This window comes from Lepisosteus oculatus, chromosome 29 (genome assembly GCF_040954835.1).
Source record: "Lepisosteus oculatus isolate fLepOcu1 chromosome 29, fLepOcu1.hap2, whole genome shotgun sequence".
Lineage (NCBI taxonomy): Eukaryota > Metazoa > Chordata > Actinopteri > Semionotiformes > Lepisosteidae > Lepisosteus > Lepisosteus oculatus.
Genome location: NC_090724.1, coordinates 1,938,634 through 1,963,925, shown reverse-complemented (window position 1 = coordinate 1,963,925; position 25,292 = coordinate 1,938,634). Strand labels below are relative to the sequence as shown.

Below are 25,292 nucleotides of genomic sequence, written 5' to 3'. Positions count from 1 at the left end.
GTTTACACACGCTACAGAGACCCTAGTGTCCTGCAGTGCCGGTCAGCTGAGCGTCCTACCCTGGCTACAGCTGTGCCGCCACACTCAAGCTTCTGTGCTGAAGCCCCACCCTCACTGCAGGGCCCCACTCTGCGCTAACAGCCCTCTCGCTCTCCCACCCCCCAGGATCGATTTCAAGGTGAAGAAGGAGGGCTGGGGTGGCGGGGGCTCGCGCTGCGTGGTGGTACAGCGCGGCCAGGGGGACCTGGCGCAGCTCAAGCCCAGCGGAAAGACCCTCACCATCACCATTGGGGATGGCCTGCCCAAGACCGCCAGTGAGTAGCCCTGCGGCGCTGATCCGGACCGCGCGAGCGCTTTGCTGCCCCCTTGCTCTCCGGCCAGCAGGTGGCGAGGAGCGTCCACGTCCACTTCGCAGAGCGTGAGCTGTCTCTGACTCTAGTGGAGACGCTAGGAAACCCAGTGGGGGAAAAGCATGTTGCGTAGCTCTCTGGCTGTCCGAATCCAACATTTCAGTCTTGTGTCTCTGTTATAGCCACTAAACAGGGATATACGTTTTACAGACGTTTGTTGCCTGTGGATATTGTTCCATAACTTGTTGCTGAGATTTCGAGTATATCGGCATCTGATCAGCTGCATTTACAGGTTTTGAGATTTTTTAGCGGGTGGCGCGATGGTGGCGCAGTGGTGAGCATTGCAGCCTCACGGTACCTGTACTGTGGCCCTGGACTCAGTTCCTGGGGTGTTGTCTGTGTGGAGTTTGCATGTTCTCCCCGTGTTCATATGGGTTTCCTCCCACAGTCCAAAGACATGCTGGTGGGTTAATTGGCTTCTGGGAAAATTGACCCTGGTGAGAGTGAGAGAGTGAGAGAGTGAGAGAGTGTGTGTGTGTGCTGTGCCCAGGGTGTACCCTACCTGCACCCTTTGCTTGCTGGGATGGGCTCCAGCTCCCCGTGACCCTGAAATGATTCGAAAATCGAAAATGTATGGATGGACATTTTTAGTTATTTTAGAAGAACTTGACATCTTTCATACTTTTTCGTCTTGTGCACCCCGTCTTCTTTTTCATTCCCTGCTGATGAAATGATGGGCTGCAGGCGTGTTGTTTCTGACTGTACGCAGCACTCCGCAGCACGGGAGCTTCTGTGATCTCGGCTGTCAGCCTCTGCAGGTGACAAGCTAGTGGGGAGTGAGCTGTTACCCGTGTCCGTGTGTCTGTGTTTTTCAGAGCCCACAAGGAAAGGAGCTCCACAGAGCCGAGGTGGGGGGCGGAGCCGAGCCCCACAAAGACCCGCCCCCTCTGCCCCTAGCGGTAAAGAGCCAGTCACAGCCCACCTGGGCAATTACATCACTTACGCCGGAGACATACACAACAAAGGAAGCGGCCTTCTACTTGTTTCTGCTTACCTCTTCCTAGTCTGGCTCTCATGGACTTCCTATAGACCAACTGTGGTTTTTTAAACTCGTTGATCTAGAAGGACCCTAATGAGGCAGACTCCAGCTACTTATTGTAAGAGATGCCAGGAAATAACTTGGTGCCCAGTAATGACCAGATGAGAACCTGGGAATTGTCACTGAGCAGGAGTAGTCTGGGGCTCCTTGGCACACTGTTGAAATGCAACACATAGTGAAAAAGTTCTTGTGGTTGCTAGAGGAATAAAAACTGCAATTATGTAAAAACAAAGGTATGGGAAGGATAAGATACGCTCCAGACAGAAGCTTTTGGATTCCGTTCTGTGGCTCATAGGCTTTCTGGGTGTGACCTACCGGCACCTGTCTGTGTCAGAGCTGCCTCCTCAATAACACAAGGGGCACACGTGCACAAAAATAAATGATTGCCGCTGTCCCCAGTAAACAGAACTAAAAAAAACATCCCCCCAAAAACACATTTCACAGCCCTCTCTTTGCTCTCTCCTGGAGCAGCTCGGTCTGGTATCCTGGTCCATCTCCTTCTGCCTCGCCTCTCCAGGAAGGGCCTGCTCAGCCATCCCCACAATCCCCAGCGCAGGAAGTGCGGAGCCTGAGCTTGTATCCTCTCTTTCCAGGGGCTCACCAGAACGGGGCAGCCCAGTTCCCCCGCGGCAACGCGCCGGAGCGGAACCCCACTTACACCATGCCCCAGAAGCAGGGCCGAGGCCCCCCCGCGGCTGCTCTCCCCAAGAGTGGCGCTAGAAAGTCCAAGAAGGTGTCCCCTCAGAGCAACACCTCGGGCAACCTGGACTTCCTCAACGTGCCGGACCAGGGCGTGGCAGGGTAACGTCTCCCCCTGTACTACACCCTTACTACACCTTTACTACACCCTGTACTACACCCTGTACTACACCCTGTACTACACCTGCACTACACCCTGCACTACACCCTGCACTACACCTGCACTACACCTGCACTACACCTGTACTACACCCTGTACTACACCCTGTACTACACCCTTACTACACCAGGACACTGAGAATCGAGCTGGTAGTCTTTGTCCTTAAAGAGCTGCTTTTTTATTTTACCCAGAAATCCCATAGAAATTATTTTTGGGTGGGGAGGCCTTGTAGGGGGGGGGGTGAGGTGGGAAACTGACTTTCATCAGCAAGGAAGTACCACTTTCTGCTTTTTGGCTTTCAAAGTATTGCTGCCAGTATAAAAAAGACCATTTCGACGCTCAGATCTTCTTCATTTATCTGATGAGAGCTATAAACAGGGTGAAAGCCAAGGGTTTGCAGTGTGTGCACGTGAGTGGCTCTTTGAGGAGCTGCTAGGAAGGGTGGATGTCACACCTGAGCTCCTCTGTCTGGGTGTTGGGGTTACAGGATGCAGAGGAAAAAGAGCATCAGTCAGCACCGGCCGCCTCCAGCCCCTACGGGACGTCCCAAGCCCCAGGCCCGGCCCCAGGGGCCACGCTGCCGGGCGGTGTATCAGTACGCGGGGCAGGACGTGGACGAACTCAGCTTCAACGTCAACGACGTCATCGACATTCTCAACGAGGGTGAGTCTGGGCTCGCCGCATGACTCTTAACACTGTGCTGCCTCCTCTGCGAAGGGACTGGGACTCACTGCCCGAGCCTGCTCTGTTCAAGAGAAGCCCTAGGAGTCCAAGAGAAGGGTTGAGGCAGCATCACTGCCACCTTCCAGCCTGCTCCTGCCACACCGTCTCACAGGGGCGGATCTGCATCAGAGTAACTGTGGTGTGGCTCTCAGATACACTACAGGCGCATCACTTCGCTGGTGAATGAAGTGGCTCCCTTCCTGTGCATAAAGTGATTAGGGAACCTTCAGGGAGAATATTAATTATTAATTGCATGATCTAAAACTGTAGAAATAGCTCAATAGAAAGCAGTGTCATGTCTAGCTGGGCTTTCACCTTTTTCTACATGGAGTTCTGTAATGGGTGATCCATCTGTCAGTACAGCAGAACTATATAGAGTTACTCAGTATATAGATCAGCAATAAAGTGACTTGGCATTTGGCAGCGTTTCAGTTCCTGCTCCAGCTCACGCGAGGTTCGCGAAACACTCCTGAAGGTTTTCCACAGCAGTGGGCGACGTGGGGCTTCCATCCTCCTCCGGCAGCCTGCCTTCGCTGCCTGCCTGCTGGCTTCAGCTGGGGCCGTTTCATTCCACAGCTTCTTTTCTCTTTCTAGACCCGTCTGGATGGTGGAGGGGACGGTTTCAAGGCAAAGAGGGACTTTTTCCCGGGAACTATGTGGAGAAGATCTGAGATATATTGCCTGGCCTCCCCCAGCTTGTCCTGAATTTGTCCTGCGAGCTCCGAGACGAGATTTGAAATACAAGTATTCTTACAGTAAAGAGACGGCCGAGAGGCTCCGGTGCTGGGGTCGAAGGGGCTGTTTTGCACAGTGTCTGCTGTTACTTTCTGCCCCGGAGCAGCACGTGCCCCTGTTGCGGGGGGAAGGTGGGAGAGACTCCTCCTGCTTGTATTTCCAGCAGTCCTTCCTCTCAGCCTCAGGACTGCCGGCAGCCATGGGATCAAACCACAGGTGTTCGAAACTCAGCTTCGTCTAAAGTACCACAAATGCCAACCATGTCCGTTTCTGCGAATGGCCCAAAAACAGAGCAGATTCCCTGAGATGAGTTCTCATCCCTACATTTTTTATCCTGTTTCATGAAAAATACATCTCTATAAAATGATCCTGATTCTTTAAGCCCCTGCTGAAGATATTTGGAGAAATTTGAGGGAGATTTAATTTTGGAAGGGTTAGAAGTAACTGGATGCTGTTTTGTAATCCGGCACTTTGTGAATCTTCTAAAAGCCTGTGTATCTCTGGCCCTCAAGGTTTTTCTTTTTTGTTGCTTAAAATGTTTTGTTGTTTTCAATCCAGCTAAAAGCCACTTCAAGTAGACCCACACCTGGTGTACTGTACCCTCGAGAAGACGTGGAGTAATATCTAAACAAAGATAGCGTGCAAAAAATGTCAATGAGCCTCTCTTTCAACTGGGAATAATGTAACAGGACAATTGCTTTTTAAAAGTTTATAAATGAAAAGCAGAAAATCGCTGCCACTGCTGGTTAACCCAGAAAACTGCTAAAACTGAGCCTCGCCTGTAATTCACATTATGGACACTAGATGGTGCTGTTTGCCACACTGACGCTTGACGGCTTGCATACCTTAAATAACACCCGAATAAGGCTCCACAGCCGAAAGGTTGTGTTTCTTTTCCTCTCTTTTCAGCATGGAATAAACCTTTACTCCTTCCTTTGTACCCTAAATAACAGTCTCGCTTGAAGGGACGGTCCAAAGCTCCGCACTTCAGTCAGCATTCATACAGAGGTTCATTTTAGACAGAAATGCTTTCGGTGATGCAGAACCTGTATACAGTCTTGGACAATATGTTCTGTCATATTTCCAAATTAGTTTAAAAAATGTAGTTATAAAAAAAGTCTGTATATACTGTTAGCAGAAACTGTTAACAGTTTTGTCTAAATTAAAGTGAAAATTATGCCTCTCAACTACAGTACACCACAGTGCCAGCTATACATCTCTGAAGACAGAACACAGAAAATGGCACTAACTTCTTTGTACGAAACCGACTGACTCCTAGGACTCCCAGCGAGGACTACATCGCGCGAGCAGAGCTCCGGGATCTGGGGCTCGGGGAGTCGGCTGTCCGAGAGTTTCACTGGGACAGAGAAGCACGAGCATTTCTGTTTTTCTCATATGGATTTTTAAAATAGGTGATCGAAATAACGACAAAAACGCATGTATGCGATGCAGTTAAATCGTGAAGGAAGGCTCACTATGAATACTGCACAGTGTTGGTAGGGGAGCTAAGGGTTAGATCCAACATAACATTTCAGAGAACGTTTTTGTGAGGGACTGGTATGGTATTGGGTGGGGGTCACGGATTTTATATAAAAGGAAGACGAGAGCTGCTTTGCTGCTGGACGAGGCTTATTAACTGAGTCACACGCCGCTACGTCAACGGGAATGAAGACGTCACTGCGAAGTGATGACGCAATAAAGGCTCGTGGAAACGCAGTGGCATCCCTCAGTTCAAAGGTCATGACACATTCCACCTGAATTCCTCCTCTCGAACTGCTTCCGGCGATCATAAATAATCCATCTGACCCCACCTTTTCCGAGTCTCAATCGTAGATTCTTTATTCAAGATGCAAGCCGTGTATCTCCCATGTCTCCTGCATGAAGATGAAGTCTAAAATCACAAGAAAAAAAAACCCAAAATTCACTTGGAGAAGATCCACATCTGTGTGGAACTGCGTGTCGTTTTTATGTGCTTCTGGCACCCGGTAAACAGACTCACCTTCTTTCACAAAAGCATCCAAAAAGGCTTTGCTAGAACACCGGTACAATTCAATCACCTGCGAGAAATGAAGTTTATTTAAAGCGCGAGATGTTGACATAGCAGACTTGTATTTTAGTTTCGGTTTGTAAAAAAAACAAACAAAAATATTTTCACTGAAAAATGTAAGCGCCAAGCTTTTAACTCGGCAGGACTCTGCTGGGATCAGCAACTCTGCGGAAGCCTAATTTGTATTTCAATGAAAACACCTTTATCTAAATGAAACAAGTATTTGCACCGTGTAAGGGGAGGGGCGCCTTCTGAGCCACACACAGTACGCAGTGTGGGGACAGGCCGACGGAACCGAATCGAGCCTTGGATCGCTAAGGTGGGTTCTGGTGAAAACTACATCACACGAGTGGGGGATTATTTTCGCTAATTTGGGGCTTTTTTACACGTCCACTGCCTCGGTGGGCCACTCGTTCACGGGACCGCAGCTGCGCTTCACGCCGGCCTCGGCAGTCTCCGTGACTCGAGCAGGTGCCCACTGTGGGCTCCATTCCCCGTGAGTTCGGGGTCTGGCCTGAAGCGGGGTGCTGCTTAGCTTTAAACGGCAACTATTTTATCTTCCATTTATACTAACCTTTGTAGTATATTTCCCCGAGGCCTCTTGCGGTAACAGTACTGTACTCACAATCAGATTTTGATGATGGATCTATTCTCTCAGTTTTCTGGACTGAAAAATTAAGTTTAAGATTAAAATAATGTTTTGAACTACATCGGTTTGTTCTGCTTTTTTGTAAGCTTCTCCGCTTGACTGGGTTAGACTCTCCCCCCTCACACAGTACCGGAAGAATATTTACTGGTATATCTCTAATTTGCTGGTCTACCGTCTGCATCATTTTTCGTTGTCCTCTGTACAACTTGACATTTAAGATGCGGTACTTTTTACAAATTCCACCTTATGACAGCAGTTGTACACTGCGGGAGTGCATTTCTGCCATCAAGGAAAACGTGTTATGTGCTATCACGTTATCAGGAGAAAATGATCTCGTTATTACGAGATGGCACATTCTCTAGTAATTACGAGATAGCAAATCATCTCCTAATTATAAAATAGCAAGGATCATTTCAGTGGATGGACAACCCGTGACGTTGTGTAATGACAGCACCTGAGGCTACTGGGAGCCCAGCTGGACTCTGGGCTCAGACGGGATCCAGCGCTGCAGAATGAGCAGTTTAGTCTGAATGAAATGTTACCACTTGTACCTAATGCGCACTCATTCATAACCATGAGGATACCCGCACTTGCTCTTAAACAAGAATGATTGATTCCTCATTCTTTATTCACGGCTTAAAACTGAAAGTCAACCAACGCCGATTCGAGACGATGACTGCGTGACCGTCGCGCTACGACGTGATTATCACATGAAGTAATTACGAGATACTGTGCTCATAGCGTGACCGTGTGTGGGACAGTGCTGAGACGCGCCCTTTTCTGCAGGTCTTCGCTGGAAACGAGAGGGTGTGAAGGTGTACTCAACTGGATTGTCTGGGACTATAAAGGATTTCCAAAATTACTTGGACAAACCAGCCGCGCCATACGGGGAAGGGTGAGGGTGCCCGGGTTCAGTCCTAAGGGATGATTCGCCGGAAGCGATTTCAAGACGGGGCTGTTTCTAAGAATACGATCTGAAATGTGGGACGTTGGCTGCTGTTGCTAACCTGCTATGGGATATTCTGACATCGTTTCAGTACTAAAACAGTTATCTCATCGGGGTTGTTTCAGAATTCCTTGTCACCTCTGACAGCCTGTGTCCGATTTAATCCTGAAGCAGGACCCGGGACAAGAGCAGGAAGATCGAAGTGCAAGTATTTGTTCTCGGGCTCCAGGTAATTCCGCGTGAAACGCTGCACCAGGGGTCAGCGCAGCTGCCTGGCGGTGCTGGGGCCCGGGTTCAATTCCTGGGGTGCTGTCTGCGCGGAGTTTGCATGCTCTCCCCGTGTTCGTGTGAGCTCCGTTCCGGCTTCCTGCCACAGCCCCCCCAAAAAAACATACTACACTTGATCCCAGCCAAAAGACCGAGAAGCAGACATGCTGTTAACCGCCTTCTGAGAAAAACCGGCCCCGGTGTGTGTGTGTGTGTTTATATCAGTGTGTGCCCTGCGCTGAGCTGGCGTCCCGTCCAGCGCGTAGCCCGGCCTGTGGCCCGTTGCGCTCGCCGGGACGGGCTCCGGCTCCCCCGGCGGTCCCCTCCTGCAGGAGACCGGACGGGGCGGCCTGACGCTCCGGTTCAAAGCGGCGGCGTCACGTGACGGGGGAGCCCCGAGCGCCTCCCCGTCTTTGTTGACAGTCTCGCGACAGCTGCAGTCCAATATGGCTAACGCGCAGGGGCTGCTTGCGAGAAAGTGAAATACACGCCTTTGGTTATTTATAGTTTCTTCGCCCACCTTTTTTTTTTTTTTGGAGTGTGTGTAACCGAAACAGCGCCACAAGACTGGTCGGAACCCATTAACCCCCTCCCCTCCCTCCCTCTCCTGGTTTTAACCGGCGAATGGTGAGTGAAAGAGATTAAAAACTGTCCGAGAGTCGTGCGTTTGCAGAAAGAAGTGTTTTCTTTCGGCGTGCTGCGAACCCGACACTTTGTGCATCGTTTCTCCCTCGTTCTTACTTTCTTTCCAGTATTGAGAGCCATTCAGTGCCAACAGCTGGAATATCTGACGGGTGTTTGCAGGCGCCTGTCTCGTAGGCAGCTCCGGTGTGTAATGCTAATGAGGGGGGATTCGCAGTCGTACTCGAGAATAAAAGACAGCAAAACAGAATCAGTCCATTTCGTTGTTGAAAGAACCTCCCTCGGACCCTGCATGTTCTGAAACGCAGCGTGACGGAGATGCAAGGATTTTCCGTTTGTACTAAGTGATAGGACGCACCGCTGAGTAGTCGTTGAACGGAGATGTCCTGCTGTGTTTCTGTTTACCTCTGAGCAAGTTCTTGTAACTTCTGCACGCGCGAGACGGAGCTCCACTTTCAGCCCTTGTGCTGAAATGAAGTTTTCCTCCGAACACGCAGGCTGTGTTCGCCCTTCCCAGGAAAACGGCAGCGACGTGCTTTTCATTCTGTCAGGTCCCCCCCGCATACTGGGCGACCTCAAGGGTTTATCGAGCGGGAAGGAAGAAATAAAACATCGCTTTTGTGACTTTAAAAACCGATCGACGAGATTAAGAGAATCTTGCAGGTTTTGAAACCACCAGTGGTTTCTGGTAGGAAAATGTTTATATTCCAGTCCCCTCGGTGTTTAAGTGTCTTTTCGTGTTGAGTCACTAAATGAGCTAATACTGAGAATATACCTCGGCACGAATGACAGCTTTCTCCCTGTCTTTTTTTTTCTTTTTGTGATGGAATCGCAAAACAAGTTCTTGTTGTGTTTCAGACAGCCTCTCCCGCAAAAGCTGTTACCCGCCCACTTCCTGTAGGTCCTGCTCATCATGAGCTCAGGCCCTCTCTCGGCAGCGACATGTCTGAGCCGCCCCTGGGACAGCTAGCGCCCCCTGGCGCCACGGAAGGTACCACATTTCTGCTCCGCCGCTCTGTCAGAAACGTCTGCTGCATTCCTTCTGGGCTGACCTTTTCCTTGTAGCTTTCATCCAAAACCTGGCTCCCACCCATAGGAGCAGAGTGAGGCATCTGGTTCCAGGGTACAGCTGCAGTGTCCTGCCTGGGATTCAAACCCGGAGCCCTGCAGTTCTCAGTGCAGAGCCCCAAACTCTATATTATTATTAATAATGTTGCAGTGCTTGGATAATTTGCATTTCTGTTTTTAGGAGCAGATTTTGGGAAACAGCGTACAGCACGCCTGACTTCTTCAGGTTATTTCTGTAGATTATTCAGTGCATCAGTGCTTTACAAGGTTGTGCTGTTGGAGCCCCTTGTTAGTGAGACATCTGTCCGGACGCTTGTTGTTTGCAGGCTTCGGGGGGGTTTGACGTAGACTTTGTTGGCCTTGTAGGAAAAACTGTGCCTTGTTCGTTCTTCGGCTGCAAGCAAGTCTTTTCTGACATGCAGAAGCTGATGAGCCACACGAGAAGCCACTACATCCCAACCCAGTCACTGGAAGGTAGGGATTAATGTCCTTCAGTCCCACATTCCTTAGGGGAATGATCTTTTTTTGTTAGTTTTTGCTTCTAGCTGTGTGTAGGGATCTGACCCACACTGATAGAAAGATGAGCCCCAGTGCTGCAGTACCCTGCTAGTGTGCGGTGGTCTGTGGTTGTGTGGGCTGTTCTGATGCCCTGTGCTCATGTTGGGGGGTGCAGATTGGCAACTGCTCTGCTAAATAAGTTCAGATTCACCCAGCTGCGTGTGCACACCGCAGTCGAGAGGTTACTGATATGAGACTTTGCGCCTCTCGAGTTTTTGTGGAGAATGTAGGATGTAGGAAATTGAGCAGATCGCTCCAGCCAGATCTCCCTCCTAGCATTCCAGACCTGCATGGAGAGTTTATTTCATTGGGTAAGTGGCACTGGCATCACCTCCCACCATCCATGCTGATTAATCTCAGATAACCCTGAAGTCGCTTTCTGCTCGTACTTTCTGCACGAAGCACATGAACTCTGCCTCCAAAATGATGTTGAAGTGGTCTTTTATCTTATGCTCAATCAAGCCCCCCAATTAATCAGTAAAAATTAAGGGAAAGTGGTTTACAGGCAACTGTAATCAGTGTGTAGAAGTGAAGGGGTGATGTGTAATTTTATGGGTTTAGTGTAATTGAGGTGAAGTCCGTTTACAGGGCTCTGGTGTGGCCGTGGGGATTCCTGTAAGAGTGGTGTGAACTGAATTTGCATGACTAGATGCCTGTTATGTTATATTTATCTGTAATGTCTGCTTGTACTCTTTGTCTGCAAGTTTGTGTGTGTGTGTGCTTCGATGCATCAGTCAGACAATGGAGTATCGTATCGTGAGAGAGCGCGAGTCTGACAGAGTCCTCTCCTCAGGCAAACAGTTCCACTGCTCCACGCTGGGCTGCACAGGCACGTTTCCCTCCATGCAGAAGCTGATGGACCACACGCGCCACCACTACAAGCCCAACCGCTACTTCCTGTGAGTCAGGCTGCTGCTCACTGCTGCGCTGCAGAGTGGGGAAACTCGTTCTGCTCGGTCAGCTTGATCTGCTGCAGGTCTCAGTCCGGTTTGGCTTGCATAACGCCACGCCTTCTGGAGAAGCCACCTGACGGGAAAAAACGTGGCCGTTTTGTGCTGGGGAAGCTTTATTTTCTATCCTGGCTGTAAGGGTGGCTTCTCAGAGCGCTTCTGTACCTGCTCAGACAGTCCGTGAATACATCTGCATGCTCGAAGAGTTCTCGTGTCGGTGTGAGCGTGGTGCTGAGTGTGTGTGACATCCGTGACCAGGATGTTCATCGCTGTTCCTCTCGAGCTGGAACTTAAAAGCCGGGCGGGGGAGCGCAGGGGAGGTTTGTGCTGTAACGTTAGCCGGCGCCGAGTGTTGCGCGGCTCTGTGCCGTGGTTGTGCTTGCTGTGGGGTGCCTGGGCGTGCAGAGCGGGCTCGCTGGCTTGGCTGAAGCCCAGGGCCGTCCGTCCTCTTCCAGGTGTGAGAGCTGCAGGAGCAGGCTGCGGACCCACCACGCCTTCTTCAAGCACCTGCACATCTGCCAGAAGGCGGCCAAGAGCCGGGCGCCTCCCAAGCCCGAGAAGGCTGAGCCCGCGGCCCCCGCGGCCTGCGACCGCGTGACCGGCATCGACGACGACGACGACGAGGACGACGACGAGGAGGAGGGACCCCCTGCCCTCGCCCCCGGCCCTGCCGCGTCGCCCTCCCCCTCCTCCTCGGCGCCGGCGCCCGAGCTGTACGGCCTCCCCGGCTTCCAGGCCTCGCTGACCCGCCTGCCGCTGGCCGCCTCCTCCTCCGGCCTCTTCCAGCTGCCCGCGCCCTTCGGCGTGCCCGCGCAGGCTCCGGCCGAGCCCGGGCCCCGGGCCTTCCTGTCCTACGCGCCCCCCGGCTCGCTGGCGCTGCCCCAGGCCGCGGTGCATCAGCGCCTCCGCGTCCTGGGCCCCAGCGCGCCGGGGCTGCCCGGCTCCAACGCCGTCTGGAAGAAGAACCAGGGTGAGGCTTGTCTTGCTTCTGGTGAGCGCGCCGCGAGATTCGCGCTCGTGTCTTCGTCGCGATGGTCCGTTTCCGTGTGTTGATGCCGCTGGCTAGAAGTCACCAGAAATTGCTTAAATTGCTCCAGAATGTACAAATCCTGATTTTTTTTTTCCTTCGCAAAAACGGTGCAAACAGTTCAAATCTGTCGGCTTGCCTTCAGATCGCCATTTAAGCAAACTTTTTCTTTTGTCGTGTACGCCCTGTCCCGCCAGACGTGTCCAGACACCTTTTCCACAGCCGGGACAGTCCGCCCCAGGGTCAGAGTATAAGTACAGGTGATTCCCAGGTGAGACACGGTAACGTTGTGCCGTACGCTTGAAATCCGTGCGGCGGAGTGGTGCTCCAGGGGACTGAGCGCCCTCCCCCTGGAGCAGTGCATCCCTCTGGCCTTCCAGCCCTTCCTGCTTACACCCCCCAGTGCAGCACACAGGCCTCCCACACCCTCTGGAAGTGCCCACCTGACAGCTAGAATGGCCTTGCGTTGTGCCGGGAGTGAGCCCACCTGCAGCGTCTGACAAGCCACACTCTTAATCAAGCACATCAGCTGCTGTGAAGGTGCACCACAGCCCTTTGTCACAAGCCTGCGGTGTTCACTTGCTACAAAAGGAAGGAAATGTACCCAGCAGCGTGAAGAGAGCAGTCAGGAGGGTTTCCAGTCCCGCCTACTAACATATACCACTGTATTCTGTGCCATATACCCCAGTGTATTATATTCTTACTGAATATGAGTCCTCGTCTCTCGACTGTGATTCAGGGTACTGGAGGATAGATGTGCTGCACCAGCAGGTCGGCTGCACTCTGTTCATGCTGCTGGATAAAGCTGGAAAGTAGCACTTCAGGGGTAGGAAACCCAAGCCACTGCTCTGATAGAATATGACGTTTGATCCCGAGATACCAGAACGATGTTGCAGGAAATCTTTCATTAAAAAAACTGATGGAGGCCGTGCCTTCAGAGCTCAGAGCAGAATATAGAAAACTGGATTTTTTTTTTTTTATGGGTAAATAGTTTTCAGCGTCCCCCGCGGTCGACCAGAGACCGTGCAGACTTTACACACGAGGTGGCCGGCCTGGAGAAAGGTCATTGCCATGCCACCATACAGCACATAGGTGCTCCCTCCAAAATAGGTCTGAACAGTAGTGAAGCAGAATAATGGAAGGACCAGCCCGTTTGTTGCTGACAGAGAACCGGTGGTGAAGCACAGTCACTTTTGGTTTTGCTGAATTTCATCGAGATCTTTTCGAGCTTTGACAAAAACTAAAAGCAAAGTAAAAGATTTTGTATTTTCCGGACTTCGCCTTTCTTCCCAAAACCTTAATTTGAACACTTCGTAAATCAGTTTAACCTGAAGGAAGTTAGGGTTTGTTTAATTTGGATTATCAGACTGCTTAATCATCTAGTCTTCAGTTTGGCTGCGCCTTGGTCCCCAAAAAAATACAAAATCTATCAGAGTTTCCTGTTTCCAGGTTTTGGGTCAGAACTCTCTAAGGTTCTATAAGGAGTGAAGTCGACTCGGTGGATCGGGGTTTGGAACGGGACACGGTCTGATGACACTCCCCCTCTCTCCCCCTCGCAGGCCAGTCCTTCAACAGCCGCATCGTCTGGGAGCACACCAGGGGGCGCTACAGCTGCCTGCAGTGCCAGCACTCCACCCCCTCCCGGCAGGAGATGACCGTCCACATCGAGGAGCAGCACAGGAGCCCCAGCAGCCGCGCACACGGCCCCCTGGGTAAGGGCTTCTCCCGCAGGACAGTCCCCTGTCCGGCTGGGCCCGGGGACACGACACTGCCCGCGGCCCGGCTGGGTCCACGACGCTGCCCGCGGCCCGGCTGGGCCCGGGTCCACGACACTGCCCGCGGCCCGGCTGGGCCCGGGTCCACGACACTGCCCTCGGCCCGGCTGGGCCCGGGTCCACGACACTGCCCGCGGCCCGGCTGGGCCCGGGGACACGACACTGCCCGCGGCCCGGCTGGGTCCACGACACTGCCCGCGGCCCGGCTGGGCCCGGGTCCACGACACTGCCCTCGGCCCGGCTGGGCCCGGGTCCACGACACTGCCCTCGGCCCGGCTGGGCCCGGCTTGCCAGCCGTTTCCTGATAACAGCTGTCGTTTACCAATAAAGTGAACGCGTGAAGTTCTTCAAAAGGCTTAAGCTCGCTCGGTGCCATGGTGCTGGCGTGCTCCCGTCTCGGCACATCCCCCCTCTCTTGCTCGTTTCAGATTTCGGGGTCGGCCTCGCTGCGTTCCGCTCGGAGCTCTCGCCGGAGATGGAGAGCTCGCTCGTCTCGCAGCTCTGAGGGCGCTGGGGGGGCCGGCGGGGCGCCGTGCGACTGTGCGCATCACCCCCCCCCCCCCCCGTGCTCATGGGAACGGGACCCTGGGGAGCTGCGTGCGCAAGTTGCTCCTCGTGGGGGTCCGGGACCCCCGCACTCCCCGCTGTCCACTCCAGCCGCTCCATCGCAGGACCGAGCGCCACCAGGACCCGCTTGACCTCAAGGTTTCGGTCCCCGAACGGGTCCAACGCTGCCTTTTTAAGTCTTGGCGTTTCATTCAGGAATTTCAGATCTCCGGCTTTTGACGGGAAGAGGAAGATGTGGGAAGGCCGGCGGAGGAAACCTGGGCTGGAGTGGAGAGCGGTGCAGGCGGGGGGGTCTGGTCAGTCTGAGTTCACCTCGCACCACGGACGCGGCAGGGCGTCTTCTGCAGACCTGCCAGGAGGCCCTGCAGAGCTGGAGCGTTCAACTGCTCGTTCGGCACCGCAGCGCGCTGCTCCGGGCGGCTGGAGGGGTGCCTGAAGCTCGTGTCGCCCACAGACCTGCGCTCGGCAGAAACGGGTCCTAGTTCAGGAATTGAATCCTGGTTCATTCTCATTTTAATTGAGATAGGATAGAAGGGAATTCTGATCGAACAAATCACCGTGCCGTTGTTTAAAATACAGAGATCCAGGAAATGTTTCACGGTGTGAGCCAGGAACTTCTTTTTAAAAAAACGAAAGGGCGAATAGGTGCATCCCTCCTGGTGCAAAGAGACAGTGAACTGGACAACAGGCTGGTCTGGCCTGGAAGGTTTTGTGGCCATGCCTAGTCTCGCCCCACAGCTCTCTGTGCAGGGTCATCTGTGATCTGCGCCACCTGTTCTCTCAATACTGTCTTTTTCAGCTTTTCTCTTTGGAAAGTTTGATGCCGGCTTTATATCGCTTAAACCGGAAGCTCTGAACTGAAATGCTCATTGCAGCCCAGGATCAATCTGTCGCTGTATCAGCTCTGTCAAATGTGTGCACTTTTTTTTCTGATGGCGTTGTTACCCATTGGCATATGACACTGCATTTCGTCAGATTTGTCACATGTTAGCTTGTATCCAAAACGATGCACATCTTGAGTAATGTGTGAGCCAGCTGCCACAGCTACTGGTAAACACCGTCAGCAGTCGCTCACGTCTGTGAAACTTATTTCACTGCAGCTGTATGAAATAAGCTTTTTGGACATTTCGAAGCCAGTATAACACTTTGGTTAACTCTTGGCAGAACTTACTTAATACACAGGATAGTCATGTAAAGACCAGCAAGTCTAGCACTTTCACTATTAATAAAAATAATTGAGCCTATTATATGTAATCTATTACATAATGCCCACAGATATGTTTTAATTCAGGTTGCATTGCAGTCTGTTGCTGGTGACCGTAAAGATCCTGTTTTATACTCCATGATTTTAAGAAAAGGTTTTTGAAAAAGTATTTCATCTCTTTTGGCAACACACTTTATAAAGGCAGGCTCCGTTTTAAGTGATGCAGAGTGTCATCAAATATTGTAAAGGAGAAATTCAGAAAACAGTTGAGAGTTTGAAAGGGAGAGTGGTGCGTCTGTCACCTTTACCTGTGAATCCCTGGACCTGTAATGATTTTTTTTTTAAGATCTGTATTTTCAGTTTCTAAAATTATTTTTATTGGCAATTCAGTATGTTCTATAGACTCAGGCAGCTGTTTGATCTGTACAAAGTAGTAATTTCATCCCGACTATAAAGGATCCTTCTGTGTTTCAAAAGGTTAATTTGTTAATGAAGATTTCAAGTGCAAAAGTAGACATTTATAATTCATTACATAACTCCAGTTTATGAAGCAAGTGTATATAGTACTGAAGAAGGTGAAACTGTGATCTTGATCCGTCTTGTTCGGAGGTATTTTTGTCTTTAAGTTTTACAAACTCTAAAACCCTTTTAATTTTCATTCCAGCAGTAGAGGGTGGATAATTAAGATGTAACATGCTGCATTTCCATTTGTGAGGTCCAAAAAGGTGATTTATTTTTTATTTCAAAACTGGGGTGAAAGCATTGCCCCTCCTAGGGTTTTAAGTGATAAAAATGACCCCTGATATTTGTTTGTTTTGTTTTTTTGCACTTGTTTTTCTGTCATCTCTCTTTAAAAGTTTCCATAATATCCATGGGATGAAACATTGAACCAATATTGTGAAAAGATTTCAGGAAGTACTGTGGGGAATTGTTTCAGTGTTGTGCAGGACTTGGTGCTGCACAGACAAAATCACAGTTGTATTGAAAGACAGCAATTTTAAGTTAATTTTGTATATTCAGCATATAAAACTGGTAAGAATTTCTAAAATTATGGAAATATTCTGTTGGTTTTTTTTTTTTAGGTTTGTCAAATTAAGAGGTTTTCGGAATTTTGTAATTAGGACCAGAAATGTTTTCTCCTTTGTTATGTATATAGATGTCTGTAAAAGAAGTGTGGACATGTATTTGATTTCATGATTTTTTAAAATAAAAATAGAAGGGATGGCGGTCTTTGGTGTAGTCTTCTACTGGGGCCGGCAAAGGTTATCGAGCTTGAGGATTTCCCAACTCTCTAGGAATACAGATCAGGAAAGGGGTGATCACGCTTGGCTTTTCTTTCTGATCTATTGATCCGCTGCTGGGAGAGACCTCCTGAGATTCTTCGGCTCTTCTCATCTGCTGCATTCCTGCCACCTTCCCAGAAATCCCCCTGGCTGCAGCTCAGTATTTCCCCTGATCCCTTGTAGATCAGACGTTTTTTCTCTCTTGTCCCTTCCTCATTACATCTGGCCTCCTCAGTCTAAAAGTCCTGGATTTCTGCACATCTGTCCTCTGACCTCCAGGTTTCCAGCAGGTATGCATCTGTGCATGTAGACTCCATCAGGCTCAGCTCCTGGAAGGCTTTGACTCTGGAATTTAGTTCCAACCTGAGTTGTCAAACCTATTTTCCGATTTAGACCTTGGAGTTTTCTGAATTCTTTTTGCTCTAGTTTACTCAAAACATTCTTCTAATTACATGTTTGGTTACCAGTATCTCACCTTCGGTGCCTGGTTAGAAGTATTTTAACCAGTTTTTAATGGGTTATTCAATGGTGTAGCCCACTGTGTAGAAAGGCACTGAAGTGGGACACATTAGGAGACGCCTTGAGATGGAGGGTCCTGTTTTGGGGCCACAGTGGCCCAGAGCCTAGCCCATCTGGTACAGGGTGAGAAACTCGCCTGAACACTTGCATGGGACACCAGTCCCTCGCAGGGAACAGTTTTCCTGGCCTGCGTGTCTCTGGATTGAGACGGGACCCCTGTATTTATTCTACAGGCACACAGAGTTGACGCACAGTGTCTGGGTATGAGATAGGGTGACCACCTCGCTCTGCTTTTAAGCCGGACACTGAGATGGGACCTCAGAAACTGCCCTCGAACTGAAAGACACGCAAATTCAGCATTAGGGCCCCGGTTAAAATTAAAATCGGTGCTTAATACCTGTGTGCAATAAATGAGTCCTAATGGTTGTTAATTATAAAGCCTGATGTGACGCTTTCTAGCAAATCGCTTAAGCGTGCCGTGCTGTTCACGCCGGTTGACCTCCGGCGGAAACAGGGGGAGACTGTGGTCAGGCTGCTCCGCACGCTGACTGCGTTTACTCGTCTGATTGGATGCAACGCCCGGTTATAACCAGTGGGGGGCAGGGCTGAGCAGGGTTCGCTTAGTTCTTTGTGCAGCTTGGCGCCTGGAGCTGCGTGCGAGACTGAAAGGAACTGGACTTCAGTCTAAAGTTTTGTGGGCAGCATATATATATATATTATTATTTCGTTCTCGCTGCGCTTTCGGCGTGGGGTAACTGCGGGGGAAAATCGGGAAAAACATGGAAATGCAGAAAAGAATCAGCCTTGAGCTGCGGAACAGGAAACCAGCAGACGTAAGTACACACTGGTAAATAATAAGGCGATATGTTTTAAAAGTTTAAGATAATTTACCGAGGGTTAATAAAATGAGGTGAATTAAAGCGGGGAGGGGCAGGAACGGAATACCCCCCCCCCCGTACAAGATCGAGGAGGCTCCGGCTTGGCATCTTTGCGACTGTGTTTTGCCCGTGAAGTTTGTAATCTAGCCGGGCTGGGCGAGCACGTGCGTGGAAATCCGGCAAACCCGCATCCGCGAGCTCGCTCGCTCGGGGGCCGCGGCGCCCTTGATGTTGCATCGGGTTCGAGCCCCGTGGGCCTTCGGCGCGGACCTGTGCGTTTTGGTTTTAACACTCGTGAGTAGGAAAGGCTCGTTTCGGGCCATTTGGTGCGTTGGCCGTTGGTCTCGGAGGAGGCGTGTCGGCGGTGTTGTGGAGCCGTCTGCCTCTCGGCGGTGGCCGTAGGGGGTCAGTGACCGGCCCACGCGTGTCCGGAGAGGGGAAAACTGCTGGGGCTTCGTCCACAACTTCACACAGACCCGGCTTGCAAGAAACTCAAACGCCGCAGATGGCTTGGAAAACCGCCTTCTTCGGCTAGTTTCCAAAACCTCGGTGAAGCAGGAGGTTTAAAAAGCAGTCTCAAGTCACTTTAAAGTTTCTACACCGTTTTTAATTCATTTGCTGATTTCTGAGGACGCCCATCTTTGCGTTTGTCTTGGTCAAAATCACCTTGATATGTCACGGAGAACTATATATTAAAACCCTGCAGTATCCGGGAGCATTAACGGCCGCTGAAAATGACAAGGGACACAAAAAATCTTCTTACTAGAAGAATCTGTTTTCAAGCGGTCTACTGTAATATTCGTGTTCTTTTCCAACAATAGAGTTGGGGTGCATCTATGAACAGCACCGCTTCCCTGCAGAGAGCGCAGTGACTTTGCGCCGGTAGAAACAGGGTTGTTTCAATCACAACACATTTCAGTGTGGACTCAATACAGGAACGCCAGCCCCACCTGTGTCGTGCGTGTGATTTGGAAACAGGGTATAGGCCGAGCTGCCAGGTTGTGGGCCCCCGCCTGCGGTGAGACTGATTGATTAAACCGAGACTTGCGATGCAAATGGCCGAAAGGTCAATAAACATTCGTCTTGATCCTGAAGCCCAGTTACTGTACGGAGCAGACTTTAAGAAAAGTTATTTACAGACATACTAAAGAGACTACTCCATAAGGAGTGCATGGAAGAGATTTTCTACAGTGATGTAAAAATGCTCCCTTTTCTGTTAAGCAAAAGCCTGGCGTGTTTTAACTTCTGCGTTACTGCCTTCTAAGTGCTGTGGTTTTTGCTAATGAAATGAATTTTTTTATTTTGCAAGCGGTCTGATTCCTAGGATGACTATGCCTTGTCTCATCATGGTTAAAGTTTACTGCAAATATTGGTTTTGCTTGTTTTGTTCCAGTTCTAGGGGGATATGATAATTGGCTGAATTTATAGTGCTTTAAATATAGGAAGAGCCCCACTTCATCCAGGTCAGAGTCTTGGTTGAATCTGTGCTAACGGCTTCCCAGCTGCAGTGACCTCAACATGGACAGCTCTTAGTGGGGTGAATGTGCACGCAGGGTTGTGACGTTGGGCTCCCCATTGCATCCCCACTGAGCTGCGCTGTACATTTGGGGTCCCTGTCCCTGTTATCCAGGGGTCCCCCACCCTGGTCCCGGAGGTTTTTGGTCCAGCTGGGCTCTCAGCTCGTTAATGGCTCCATTGGAGGGGTGGGACAGCTTCTCCCAGGAGACCTGGAAAACCCCCTCAGACGCGGCATCCCTGCTTTGGGGCCCGGACTGGGGGCCCGGGTGTGTGGGGGGGGAGAGGTCCCAGGGTGATGAGCTGCGCTCTGCCCGCAGGTCAAGGAGCTGGTGCTGGACAACTGCCGGTCGGACGGCGGCCGCGTGTCCGGCGTCACCGCCGACTTCGAGACCCTGCAGTGCCTCAGCGTGGCCAACGTCGGCCTGGTGTCCCTGGACAACCTGCCCCAGCTGGACAAGCTCAGGAAGGTAGGGCTGCCCTGTGCCTTCCGGCCCCAACGGGAGCTTCCTGCGGGGAACAGGTGGGAAGGAGCGGACAGGAACAGGAAGTGAAACCTGTGTTTCATTTCAAACACTCGTGCTTCAGAGGGCGTTAGTGGACTCGTATTGAGTGCACTGGACTGTAGAGGGGGGCCTGTGGTCATCTTAGGGCTGGAAATGTGTAGTGATGAATGTGCCCAAGCCGGGAACGACTGGTGTTTTACGGCGTTTGTTGTGTTGCAGCTGGATCTGAGCGAGAACAGGCTTGCCGGGGGTCTGGAGAAGCTGGCAGAGAAGACGCCCAACCTGACTCACCTCAACCTGAGCGAGAACAAGATCAAGGATCTGCGGGCTCTGGAGCCGCTGGTAGGACAGTCTGAGCAGGAGCACCAGGACTAGCTGGTCGGGGGAAGTGAGGTGCTTACTGGTCCTGGGGTCTGGGGCACCTTGATCTGAAAGTGGAGGCATTCCGAGACCTGCGCTGCGTTTCTTGTAACCTTTCTTCCTGTGGTCGGCATCCTGACTTTGTGGTAGAAGAAGGGTTAAGCTGAATTTATGGCTCAGTCGTCACTCCTGCACGGTCTGCTGAGGGCAAGGTGTGATTTAGCAGAGTGCTTCTGCTTTTTGACCAGCGCTGGTGCTGCTGGTTCGAGGTTCGTAAGCAACAGAATCCTCCACATCGCTTGTTCTGTTATTTCTTTTCATTTTGTGGGTTGCGTCTGTGTGGAGGAGAGTCAAATGAAAGAGATGACAGTGGATTGTACCTTTGCGAATTTAGCTGGATTCAGGATCTGTCTCTAAATGAGGTCACTAAGCAAGACCATGAGGGCCATCTAGCCCATTAAGATTACTTGGTTGCTGATGGACCTGAGGGTCTTGTCCAGCTGCTTCTTAAAAGAAGCCAGGGTGGCATCTAAAGCAAGAGGGCTGGACAGCGTGTTTCATACTCCCACAACCCTTTGTGTAAAGAAGCGCCTCCTGTTTTGTTTGAAGTGCATGTTCCTGTAGTTTCCTCTAGTCCCCCAGTTTGGAAAGTTGTAGAAGTTCATTGGGTTGGCTTTGTCGGTGGTGTAAAGGATGTGGAATACTTGACTCGAATGCTCTCGGTTCAGATCTAAAAAGATTGCTTTTAGTTTTCCAGGGTAGGACTTTTCTTTTCATCTCTTGAATATAACTTGCTCTTTTCTTCTTCCGTATTGCAGCGGCAAAATAACATTTGATTTTTACCTCGGTGCCCAGATTCCTTCCTCTGATCGAGCTGTTGCTTATCCACCGATCTTTTAGCTGGGAGTTTTAGCACTTCATGCTTCATGTAGACAAATGAACATAGCATTGTTAAAAACCTTTTTTGTGGCACAAGGGCTTGTTTTTTTGAAGAATCTGGTTCACGCAGCTGCAGGAGTTGCAGCTGAAAGGCTCAGCTCCGTGTGCTCAGCTCCGTGTGCTCAGCTCCGTGTGCTCAGCTCCGTGTGCTCAGCTCCGTGTGCTCAGCTCCGTGTGCTCAGCTCCGTGTGCTCAGCTCCGTGTGCTCAGCTCCGTGTGTCTGTGCTCTGCAGAAGAAGCTGCCCCTCCTGAGCAGTCTGGACCTGTTTAACTGCGAGGTGACCATGCTGCAGGAGTACCGGGACAGCGTGCTGGAGCTGCTCCCCCAGCTCGCCTACCTGGACGGCCTTGATGCCGATGGCCAAGAGGCCCCGGACTCGGACCTGGAGCTGGGCGGGGAAGGTGAGTCCAGCCTGGTTACAGAGCCGAAGTGGTTCATGCAGGGGTTCACATACGTGTTCCTGCATATCTTCCTTTCTTCCTTGGTGTGTGGATTGAGATGTAGAGATTATGGTTAAGTCGGTGCGTGACCACTTCTAGAACCGAGCACTGGTTGCCAGTTTAGACAGTGCCTCTTGCCCCCTGCTGGTGGGGGTGTAGAATGGACTACAGCAGCGAGTGTTGGGGAGGCTGGAGTCTCATTGGTTCCATGCAGGCTGCAAGCATGGAAGGGATCTGTAGTGAGTGTCTGTGAATCTGTGGCACTAACTGTAAGAACGTTTTAAAGGAAAAGTAGCTGTGTGTTCCTGATGCAGGATGTTCCAGGTGCATTGTCATTATGCCACAGAAATGATCTTGTTCAGATCTGGCCTTTAGAAAGGCTGAAGGAGAGACATCTGGTGGAAATGGGTGAAAACTTGATTTGGTCCGTTGAAGATCCTGTTTTCCAAGCAGTCCTTCCGTGTTGATGCAATGCCTCTCTCAGGGCTGTGGTGAGTGATGGTGCAGGAGGCAGCTGCTGAGCCCTGTGACAGTGCACTGTCTCCTCTTCTCCATGGGGGGGGTGCATTGCAGGTGAGGCTGGGGAGAACGGGGAGGAAGAGGAGGAGGATGAGGAAGAAGACTTGGACGAGGAAGACCTGGATGTGGAGGATGAAGACGACGATGATGATGATGACGATGACGAAGGCGGTGTAAGCCCTTTATGATTACTGACGGGAAGAGATTGTGAAATGCTGACCCTCATTGAGGGAGTGGCAATAATTCTACCTGTGGTGGCGCTGCAGAGCCCAGGCCAGTAGGTTCTATAGGCTTCTAAAGGCTTGTAGCACTTTAATTATCAGTCAAGCAAGTGATTTCTTAAACTGAGCAATTTAGAGATCATTTAGGACCAAACACTTAGTGCCCCCTCAGCCTTTAAGACTTAAACGTCTTCAAAAATGTATAGGATTTCCCGTTTCTTAGGAAATTGATACCCAAGACTAACTAGATTGGGGCTCTCCAGGGCTGTAGTTGGACACCCAAGTCGTAATTGGACTAAATGGGGGGGCTAACTGGTTTACATTTTGTAAAAAGTTAGTTACACTTTGACACTGGTAGGTTGATGCACTGCTTATTTTACATCAGGGGAGCACAAGTTCAGTCTTGGAGGGCAGAAGGTGTCCAGGGTTCCTTCCAGCTGAGCCCTTAATTATCTAATTGAACTTGTTAGTTGCTTAATAAGCTGGAGATTGTAGAGATACCTATCAAACCACCTGGACAGTGACATTTATGGGCTGAAGTTTGTAATACAGAAACGTGTTTGTGTGTACCGACGAATGGGCAGTATTCAATGCTACTATCACAAACCAGTTCATGGATGAAATGGTGGAAGTGATTAATGAGGGTGCTACGCAATTATAAGTAGTTTCCATTAATGTACACAAAACTTTTTTTAGATAGGTTATGATGGTTGTATGTGAAGTCTAGTGTGTAACCTGAGGAGTTACGCAACACTAAATGTGTTGGATGTTAAAGGACTGAGGAAGGGAAAGTTTGTTGTTTTTTATTTTGGTGAATTTTGTACACCTAAAACTGAGGAGGTTATATTCCCATGTGTTTATAAACCCAGCTGGAAGTTGAGGTTTATTCTGAATGTTTCCTCCAGCCAAGGAGACAGGGGTGGGCCGTCACACTGAGTAAACTGGACGCCTGGCTGAATCAATATCCTCTCGTGGCTCGAGAGCTTTGCAGTCCCTTCTCTTGGGAGATTTAACCAGTGACTGCTTCTCCTTCAGGAAGATGAGGATGATGAAGAAGAGGATGACAGCGAAACGCTAGATGAGGAAGAAGATGATGAAGAGGGTTCGTATTGCTGAAAAAAAAGTTTCTGTGCTGAAAAGAAGGAACGGATGTTTTGGTAATACCTGGATAGTGAGGAAAGGGGAAACAGCCTGTAACAGGAGGTGAATGGTCCCCCGTCTGCTTTCAGAAACCAGCCGAGGGGCGAAGCGGAAACGGGGCGACGACGACGAGGGGGAGGATGACGAAGACGACGACGAGGAGGAGGAGGATGAAGAAGATGACGAGTGATGGGTGCCAGGGCAGTGCTGGTCTGTACAGACGCTCTTGCAGTGCTGCAGTCAAGACAGACCCCACGCCTGTCCTGTGCTCCTGGAGGGAGTCCCCTCCTCCGTTTGACCCCGAAGAGCCCCCAGGAGGGCAGTTTCAGATGTGCTTCTTCCCGTTTTTGTGTGTGGGCGTGCCGCCGCGTTGACCCCCGACCCTTGATTTGGGCAAGGGCCTGGGATCTTTATTTTAATGCTGGCCGGGCCTTGTGTTGTTTTTTTTCCATTGACAACTTGCCGAAACCTGTTCAAGTGCTGTAAACGGTCTTGCTCCTACTGGAAACTGTGAAACGTCCAGTCTTTTCCCGAGCTCTGAAACTCCAGTGTTATGCTGTCCCAAAGTTTTTACGGACTCCTGCTAATTTTTTTTATTGGAAAAACTCGTATTTAGTTCAACCTCCCCCCCTCCTTTTTATTAAACATGTTGACCCAGTGGGTGGTGAGTTGAGCTTTTGAAAAGAAAAGGCATCTTTATTTAATTACCAAACAGATTTGGGGTCTTCCGTCTCCCCCGACAATGATGTTGGTGTGAAAGATGTGCTGCTGGTGTTTTCCCACAGTCCAGAGACGCCTGGGCTGTGTGCCGAGAGAACTCTTCCCCAGCGAGAGGCCCGGTCTGGCAGGAGGGCCCTCGCCCGAACTCGGTGTGCAGAACTCTTCCGGCTTGATCCGTTTCCCTCCGCCAGTCGGGATCGAAGTCGTCGCTGGTGCCCGTTTCGTCCACTTGGGGCGCACTCGAGCGAGCCGGGTGGAGAGGCGCGATGGTGCGGACAGCGGCCGCCTTGAAGTCCGACTCCAGCGAGGAGCCCAGCGGGGATGGAAACGCAGCAGCGCCGGGAGCCACTGCAACTTCAGGGCTACAGTCCGTGGCCGTGGGGACTTTCGCGGGACAGCGGGAGAACCTGTCGAGCCCGATGAATACTCGTCATTGAAAACCTTAGCGTTCACCTTCCACAACTCCCCATTTTTTTAATATTACAAATACTTTTAAATTGATGTAAATGTACTGTATATGGGTATGTGTGATGGATGCAATTTATTCACCTTAGACGGCGAAACCGCTGCCATTGTAGTAGGTGTCATTCAGAGTGCATTGATAAGTTTTTTTCCTGTACAGTTTTCAGTTTAGATTCACCGTGTGGTTTTTAACGGAGTGTGTTTACTTCACAGTGTCTTGCGTATGTGTGCGTCTTAAATATATCTAAGTTAGGTTTTGCCTGTGTGCATATTCCTTGTCTTGGGTTCAATAAACTACAGGTCATTGAGCGACTAGATATTTG

General features: G+C 50.6%; 3 protein-coding genes across 8 annotated transcripts in view; all 3 read left to right on the top strand.

Annotated features, from left to right (window-relative positions):
- Window positions 1–6,521, top strand: part of myo1f (myosin IF) — a 48,035-nt gene extending 41,514 nt beyond the window's left edge. Inside the window, exons 24-28 of the mRNA XM_015365684.2 lie at window positions 166–314; window positions 1,226–1,309; window positions 2,043–2,250; window positions 2,796–2,971; window positions 3,626–6,521. Coding sequence (XP_015221170.1) covers window positions 166–314; window positions 1,226–1,309; window positions 2,043–2,250; window positions 2,796–2,971; window positions 3,626–3,702 — 694 coding nt within the window. The 3' untranslated portion in view covers window positions 3,703–6,521. The remainder of the gene's footprint in view (window positions 1–165; window positions 315–1,225; window positions 1,310–2,042; window positions 2,251–2,795; window positions 2,972–3,625) is intronic.
- Window positions 6,522–8,092: 1,571 nt separating this feature from the next.
- Window positions 8,093–16,688, top strand: znf414 (zinc finger protein 414). Of its 5 annotated transcripts, none has more exons than XR_011184002.1 (8): window positions 8,093–8,302; window positions 9,176–9,308; window positions 9,752–9,859; window positions 10,737–10,842; window positions 11,349–11,863; window positions 12,118–12,191; window positions 13,480–13,632; window positions 14,124–14,213. XR_011184002.1 is itself a non-coding variant. In XM_069186034.1 (7 exons), exons 2-7 carry the CDS (start codon window positions 9,260–9,262, stop codon window positions 14,198–14,200), a joined length of 1,029 nt encoding a protein of 342 aa, XP_069042135.1. In that variant the 5' UTR covers window positions 8,093–8,302; window positions 9,180–9,259; the 3' UTR covers window positions 14,201–16,688. The 5 variants fall into 5 exon arrangements, 3 of the variants coding, with proteins under 3 accessions (XP_069042135.1, XP_069042133.1, XP_069042134.1); XR_011184001.1 differs by having other exon boundaries at window positions 11,349–11,884; XM_069186034.1 differs by lacking the exon at window positions 12,118–12,191 and having other exon boundaries at window positions 9,180–9,308; window positions 11,349–11,884; window positions 14,124–16,688.
- A 1,180-nt stretch (window positions 16,689–17,868) lies between these two features.
- Window positions 17,869–25,286, top strand: LOC102686494 (acidic leucine-rich nuclear phosphoprotein 32 family member B-like). 2 transcript variants are annotated; one of them, XM_015365552.2, is made up of 7 exons: window positions 17,869–18,101; window positions 19,982–20,131; window positions 20,387–20,509; window positions 21,700–21,868; window positions 22,481–22,599; window positions 23,683–23,749; window positions 23,877–25,286. In XM_015365552.2, the coding sequence occupies exons 1-7, from the start codon at window positions 18,048–18,050 to the stop codon at window positions 23,975–23,977; spliced, it is 783 nt and encodes a 260-aa protein (XP_015221038.2). In that variant the 5' UTR covers window positions 17,869–18,047; the 3' UTR covers window positions 23,978–25,286. The 2 variants fall into 2 exon arrangements, with proteins under 2 accessions (XP_015221038.2, XP_015221039.2); XM_015365553.2 differs by lacking the exon at window positions 17,869–18,101 and adding an exon at window positions 18,463–18,654.
- Window positions 25,287–25,292: the final 6 nt, after the last annotated feature.